Source organism: Littorina saxatilis, unplaced genomic scaffold (assembly GCF_037325665.1).
Source record: "Littorina saxatilis isolate snail1 unplaced genomic scaffold, US_GU_Lsax_2.0 scaffold_766, whole genome shotgun sequence".
Taxonomy (NCBI): Eukaryota; Metazoa; Mollusca; class Gastropoda; order Littorinimorpha; family Littorinidae; genus Littorina; species Littorina saxatilis.
The window spans coordinates 7,702-15,267 of NW_027129030.1; the positions used below are offsets into that span (position 1 = coordinate 7,702).

General features: G+C 46.7%; 1 protein-coding gene across 1 annotated transcript; it reads right to left on the bottom strand.

Annotated features, from left to right (window-relative positions):
- Positions 1-4,456: 4,456 nt before the first annotated feature.
- Positions 4,457-6,568, bottom strand: LOC138957315 (mucin-2-like). Its single transcript, XM_070328447.1, has 2 exons — positions 6,099-6,568; positions 4,457-5,975 (listed from the first exon to the last, which is right to left on the bottom strand). The coding sequence occupies exons 1-2, from the start codon at positions 6,566-6,568 to the stop codon at positions 4,457-4,459; spliced, it is 1,989 nt and encodes a 662-aa protein (XP_070184548.1).
- Positions 6,569-7,566: the final 998 nt, after the last annotated feature.

The following is a 7,566-nucleotide window of genomic DNA, read 5'->3' on the forward strand; positions in this document are numbered from 1 at the left end:
TTTGCCGGCGCATGAAGGAAAGGAGATAAACGCGCAAAACACTGGAGACCTTCTAAAAATAGTAACGTGCAGTGACCTTCTAAAAATAGTAACGTAGTAACGGGAATATTGATTGACGCCACACGGAGGAAGGGAGATAATCGCGGCTGAAAACTAGAGAAGATAAGAAAGAGTTACTGGTAGTGGATCCAGACCAAAAAAACCAAAATCGGTTCAGCGCGCACAGCGCTGCGCGCTGAGAGCACGTGTTGAAATATCTCATCGATGAGGTTGTGTCCGGGGTGTAGCTGAATACGGTGTCCAAATTTGAAAAAGATCCACCGAGAACTTTGGCCGTGCATCGCGAACAGACAGACAGACAGACACTAGTCGTATATATATATAGATACACCCCCTTTCGATCAGGAAAGACGAAGCCAGTGTAGCCGTTTGAAAATTCATTGTTGTATTCCAGCGTAGTACTCATAGTAGGATATCCTTATTTGGAAAATGCCAAGCGCAAAACTCCTCTCAAATCCCGTGCATTTCGTGCGTTTAAAAAAAAGCGTGGACAGCGCTCCAGTGTCAATCTGTTGCTGCACTTGTTTGGGTGTGGCTATAAACATAGTGACATGAATTTGATTGGTCAGTATTTTTAGGCAAAGCACATGTTCTCAGCAAACAGAAAACAAAATATTGGAAGCGTGAGTCACGCTACCCAAAAATAAAATCTTTGTTTACATTATATTTTCTTTTCTATAACTTTTTTCCCCATGGTTGATTCATCATCTGACATAACTTTTTAGCGAAATCTAACCATAAGATTATTGAACAAGTCGCGTAAGGCGAAAATACAATATTTAGTCAAGTAGCTGCCCTTTTTCAGCAAGACCGTATACTCGTAGCATCGTCAGTCCACCGCTCATGGCAAAGGCAGTGAAATTGACAAGAAGAGCGGGGTAGTAGTTGCGCTAAGAAGGATAGCACGCTTTTCTGTACCTCTCTTTGTTTTAACTTTCTGAGCGTGTTTTTAATCCAAACATATCATATCTATATGTTTTTGGAATCAGGAACCGACAAGGAATAAGATGAAAGTGTTTTTAAATTGATTTCGAAAAAAAAAATTTGATAATAATTTTTATATATTTAATTTTCAGAGCTTGTTTTTAATCCGAATATAACATATTTATATGTTTTTGGAATCATCAAATGATGGAGAATAAGATAAACGTAAATTTGGATCGTTTTATAAATTTTTATTTTTTTTTACAATTTTGCGATTTTTAATGACCAAAGTCATAAATTAATTTTTAAGCCACCAAGCTGAAATGCAATACCGAACCCCGGGCTTCGTCGAAGATTACTTGACCAAAATTTCAACCAATTTGGTTGAAAAATGAGGGCGTGACAGTGCCGCCTCAACTTTCACGAAAAGCCGGATATGACGTCATCAAAGACATTTATCAAAAAAATGAAAAAAACGTTCGGGGATTTCATACCCAGGAACTCTCATGTCAAATTTCATAAAGATCGGTCCAGTAGTTTAGTCTGAATCGCTCTACACACACACACAGACACACACACAGACACACACACAGACACACGCACATACACCATACCCTCGTTTCGATTCCCCCTCGATGTTAAAATATTTAGTCAAAACTTGACTAAATATAAAAAAAGCAAAGATGTGGACGACCACCTTTAAGTGCTCGTTTGAATGCTTGGGGTGACTGAGAGTGGCGGATGTGAAAGGGGAGAAAATTCCATTGTGTGGGTGCGCAGAAAGTAAAAGTGCGTTGTCCGTATGTTTTGGTTTTGGTGTGTGGAATGGTGAGGATGCGACAGTCAGAAGAGGCACGGAGTTGTCTTGCTAGAGAATAGACGGTGAGGAGTTCAGAGAAGTAAGCAGGAGACGAGCCAGAAAAGAAATTAAAGCAGAGGTTGGACAGTTTGTAGTCAATGCGGGCTTGAATAGGTAACCAGTGCAGTGTGTGAAGAAGTGGTGTTGCGTGATCTCGTTTTCGTGCTTTCAGAATGAGGCGTGCTGCCGAGTTTTGGTCTTTTTATATTTAGTCAAGTTTTGACTAAATATTTTAACATCGAGGGGGAATCGAAACGAGGGTATGGTGTATGTGTGTCTGTCTGTCTGTCTGTCTGTCTGTGCGTGTGTGTGTGTGTGTGTGTGTAGAGCGATTCAGACTAAACTACTGGACCGATCTTTATGAAATTTGACATGAGAGTTCCTGGGTATGAAATCCCCGAACGTTTTTTTTATTTTTTTGATAAATGTCTTTGATGACGTCATATCCGGCTTTTCGTGAAAGTTGAGGCGGCACTGTCACGCCCTCATTTTTCAACCAAATTGGTTCAAATTTTGGTCAAGTAATCTTCGACGAAGCCCGGGGTTCGGTATTGCATTTCAGCTTGGTGGCTTAAAAATTAATTAATGACTTTGGTCATTAAAAATCTGAAAATTGTAAAAAAAAATAAAAATTTATAAAACGATCCAAATTTACGTTTATCTTATTCTCCATCATTTGCTGATTCCAAAAACATATAAATATGTTATATTCGGATTAAAAACAAGCTCTGAAAATTAAATATATAACAATTATTATCAAAATTTTTTTTTCGAAATCAATTCAAAAACACTTTCATCTTATTCCTTGTCGGTTCCTGATTCCAAAAATATATAGATATGATATGTTTGGATTAAAAACACGCTCAGAAAGTTAAAACGAAGAGAGGTACAGAAAAGCGTGCTATCCTTCTTAGCGCAACGAATACCCCGCTCTTCTTGTCAATTCCACGGGCACTGCCTTTGCCACGGGCGGTGGAGTGACGATGCTACGAGTATACGGTCTTGCTGCGTTGCGTTGCGTTCAGTTTCATTCTGTGTGAGTTCGACAGCTACTTGACTAAATATTGTATTTTCGCCTTACGCGACTTGTTGTAGTTTATGCAGGAGGTACAGAGGACAGCCAGAGAGAAGAGAGTTGCAGTAGTCAAGTTTAGAAAGAACAAAGGCACAGACAAGAGTGTTAGTTGTTTAAGAGGAGAGTGTGTGGCGAATGGTGCTGATCTTACGAAGCTCAAAATAAGCTGCTCTACAGGGTCATGTCAGATGAAACCGATCAAAGTGTAATGGCTAATGCCCGTTTGTTCAAGGGGACTTCCAACTTCCGAAGGATTTTATAAAAATGCGCGCGGCGGAATTTGTTATGGCTTCTTTGATACCAACTTTTTTAAAGGGCAGCTGTCGGGTTGTGGCTCTCAAAATCTGTTCCTTAGAATGAGTTATCATATAACTGAAACTATACTTAAAAGTTACTTGGTGATTTTTACAGCTTGATAACACAAGTCCGAAGACTTTAGACATGCTACAAAGTCTTTAATCGAAGAAAGTTTGCATTCTTGGCCGAGTCAATGCAGCCCGCTCGAAAATTACTTCCCTTGGACGCGTGACGTCAGCCGCGGAATCGGCCGGGTTGAACGATTGATTTGTGTGATCAAGATTGTTCAGATAACCAAGAGTCTCAAGCTGCAGTTTCTAACATGTCTATTGACGCTTCTTCGTTGCACGAGAATATTATTTCTCGCGTTACTGACGCACTCTCGATTTTCAAGCCAGCCGAGGGTCAAAGTGACGACCCTATATTGAAACTCATTCCAGCTCTGGCAACTGCCATTTCGGTGGCAGTGGGAGGTCATGAAAGGGGTATTGAAGGAAGTGGAGGAGAGAGTGGCAGCAGCTGTGTCTACGGCACCATCGGTGCGAGAAGAGCGCTTGTTTGCTGCAGTACGTCATCTCACTTACGAAAATGATAAACTTCAGCAGTATTCTAGAAGGGAGAGTGTTCGTGTGTTCGGTGTGTCACAGTCGGACAGTGAGAGTGCGGAGGAGGTGGAGAGGAAGGTGACACACGTGTTCAAAGAAGCGGGTGTGGAGGTCAAGCCTGACGACATCGCTGCAGTTCACAGAGTAGGCAGGGGGAATAAAGGTCCTCGGCCAATCCTCGTGAAATTTGTCTCCAGGAGGAAACGCAATGAAGTGATGGCAAAGAAGAAGAGCCTGCAGTCAAAAGATAACTTCAAAAGAGTCTTCATCAACAATGACGTCACGCCACTACGGGCAAGACTCCTCGGCTACGTCAAGAGACTGGAGAAGGTGGAGAAGGCGTGGACCTTCGAAGGCAAGATCTACTGTTCCCTCAAGTCCCAGTCCGGGGGTGAGCGTCAAAGGCCAGTCGCAGTGGAAACCCCCGACGATCTCTTCAAGTTGGGTGTGACCGGGGTGGATTATGCCGCCCTTGGTTTAACCCACCTCATCGAGCAGCCACTGCCTGTGGGTGGGGGGAGTCCTTCCCCTCGACGCTAGGGGTGCCCAGGGGGCATTGTCGTGAGTGATGGTGGAGATGAGGGAGGTGGTGGCAGTGTAACGAATAGTGGTGGTGGTGAGAAAGTGAGATTCGAACTAAGGACTGTTGATGAAGAGGGAGGTGGAGACAGGACTGTGCGTGGTGATGATGAAGAGGGAGGTGGAGAGAGGACTGTGCATGGTGATGATGAAGAGGGAGGTGGAGAGAGGACTGTGCATGGTAATGATGAAGAGGGAGGTGGAGACAGGACTGTGCGTGGTGATGATGAAGAGGGAGGTGGAGGTAGGACTGTGCATGGTGATGATGAAGAGGGAGGTGGAGAGAGGACTGTGCGTGGTGATGATGAAGAGGGAGGTGGAGAGAGGACTGTGCGTGGTGATGATGAAGAGGGAGGTGGAGGTAGGACTGTGCGTGGTGATGATGAAGAGGGAGGTGGAGAGAGGACTGTGCATGGTGATGATGAAGAGGGAGGTGGAGAGAGGACTGTGCATGGTGATGATGAAGAGGGAGGTTGAGAGAGGACTGTGCGTGGTGATGATGAAGAGGGAGGTGGAGGTAGGACTGTGCGTTGTGATGATGAAGAGGGAGGTGGAGAGAGGACTGTGCGTGGTGATGATGAAGAGGGAGGTGGAGACAGGACTGTGCATGGTGATGATGAAGAGGGAGGTGGAGGTAGGACTGTGCGTGGTGATGATGAAGAGGGAGGTGGAGACAGGACTGTGCATGGTGATGATGAAGAGGGAGGTGGAGGTAGGACTGTGCATGGTAATGATGAAGAGGGAGGTGGAGACAGGACTGTGCGTGGTGACGATGAAGAGGGAGGTGGAGACAGGACTATGCGTGGTGATGATGAAGAGGGAGGTGGAGAGAGGACTGTGCGTGGTGATGATGAAGAGGGAGGTGGAGGTAGGACTGTGCGTGGTGATGATGAAGAGGGAGGTGGAGGTAGGACTGTGCATGGTGATGATGAAGAGGGAGGTGGAGGTAGGACTGTGCATGGTGATGATGAAGAGGGAGGTGGAGGTAGGACTGTGCGTGGTGATGATGAAGAGGGAGGTGGAGGTAGGACTATGCATGGTGATGATGAAGAGGGAGGTGGAGGTAGGACTGTGCGTGGTGATGATGAAGAGGGAGGTGGGGAGAGGACTATGCATGGTGATGATGAAGAGGGAGGTGGGGAGAGGACTATGCGTGGTGATGATGAAGAGGGAGGTGGGGAGAGGACTATGCATGGTGATGATGAAGAGGGAGGTGGAGGTAGGACTGTGCGTGGTGATGATGAAGAGGGAGGTGGGGAGAGGACTATGCATGGTGATGATGAAGAGGGAGGTGGAGACAGGACTGTGCGTGGTGATGATGAAGAGGGAGGTGGGGAGAGGACTATGCATGGTGATGATGAAGAGGGAGGTGGAGGTAGGACTGTGCGTGGTGATGATGAAGAGGGAGGTGGAGACAGGACTGTGCGTGGTGATGATGAAGAGGGAGGTGGAGAGAGGACTATGCGTGGTGATGATGAAGAGGGAGGTGGAGGTAGGACTGTGCGTGGTGATGATGAAGAGGGAGGTGGAGAGAGGACTGTGCGTGGTGATGATGAAGAGGGAGGTGGAGAGAGGACTGTGCGTGGTGATGATGAAGAGGGAGGTGGAGAGAGGACTGTGCGTGGTGATGATGAAGAGGGAGGTGGAGAGAGGACTGTGCGTGGTGATGATGAAGAGGGAGGTGGAGAGAGGACTGTGCGTGGTGATGATGAAGAGGGAGGTGGAGAGAGGACTGTGCGTGGTGATGATGAAGAGGGAGGTGGAGGTAGGACTATGCGTGGTGATGATGAAGAGGGAGGTGGAGACAGGACTGTGCGTGGTGATGATGAAGAGGGAGGTGGAGGTAGGACTGTGCGTGGTGATGATGAAGAGGGAGGTGGAGGTAGGACTGTGCGCGGTGATGATGAAGAGGGAGGTGGAGACAGGACTGTGCGTGGTGATGATGAAGAGGGAGGTGGAGGTAGGACTATGCGTGGTGATGATGAAGAGGGAGGTGGAGACAGGACTATGCGTGGTGATGATGAAGAGGGAGGTGGAGACAGGACTGTGCGTGGTGATGATGAAGAGGGAGGTGGGGAGAGGACTATGCATGGTGATGATGAAGAGGGAGGTGGAGGTAGGACTGTGCGTGGTGATGATGAAGAGGGAGGTGGGGAGAGGACTATGCATGGTGATGATGAAGAGGGAGGTGGAGGTAGGACTGAGCGCGCTGTTGATGAAGAGGGAGGTGGGGAGAGGACTGTGCGTGGTGATGATGAAGAGGGAGGTGGAGGTAGGACTGTGCGTGGTGATGATGAAGAGGGAGGTGGAGAGAGGATTTTGAGTGGTGATGATGAAGAGGGAGGTGGAGAGAGGATTTTGAGTGGTGATGATGAAGAGGGAGGTGGAGAGAGGATTTTGAGTGGTGATGATGAAGAGGGAGGTGGAGAGAGGATTTTGAGTGGTGATGATGATGAAGGGGGAGGTGGAGAGAGGACTCTGTGTTGTGATGATGAAGAGGGAGGTGGAGATAGGACTGTGCGCGATGGCGGTGATGATGAAGAGGGAGGTGGAGAGAGGACTTGGAGTGGTGATGATGAAGAGGGAGGCAGAGAGAGGACTTTGTGTTGTGATGATGAAGAGGGAGGTGGAGATAGGACTGTGCGCGATGGCGGTGGTGATGAAGAGGGAGGTGGCGATAATATTTTGTGCGATGGTGGTGATGATGAAGAGGGAGGTGGAGATAGGACTTTGCGCGTTGGTGGTGATGAAGAGGGAGGTGGAGAGAAGACTATGTGCGGTGAGGATGAAGGTAGAGAGAGAAAGGTGAATGTTGATGTGTCACTTGGTGTTGATGGTGCTGATGATTTGTCTGATGTGCATGTGGATAATGAAAATAGATGTGATGATGATGTTTTGCTTGTTGTTGATGATGTGTCTGATGTGCATGTGGATAATGAAATTAGATGTGATGATGTTTTGCTTTGTACTGAAGATGTGTCTGATGTGCATGTTGATAATGAAAATAGATGTGATGTTTTGCTTGGTGCTGATGATGTGTCTGATGTGCATGTGAATAATGAAATTAGATGTGATGTTTTGCTTGGTACTGAGGATGTGTCTTATGTGCATGTTGACAATGAGCATAGATGTGATGATGATGTTAGTATGGGTAGCGTTGACGTGGT

Coding starts and splice junctions, on each gene's coding strand:
- LOC138957315 (XM_070328447.1), bottom strand. CDS start 6,568: ATGCATAGTCCTCTCCCCACCTCCCTCTTCATCATCACCACGCACAGT. Junction 5,976..6,098: donor TCCCTCTTCATCATCACCAC/GCACAGTCCTCT, acceptor CACCACGCACAG/TCCTCTCTCCACCTCCCTCT.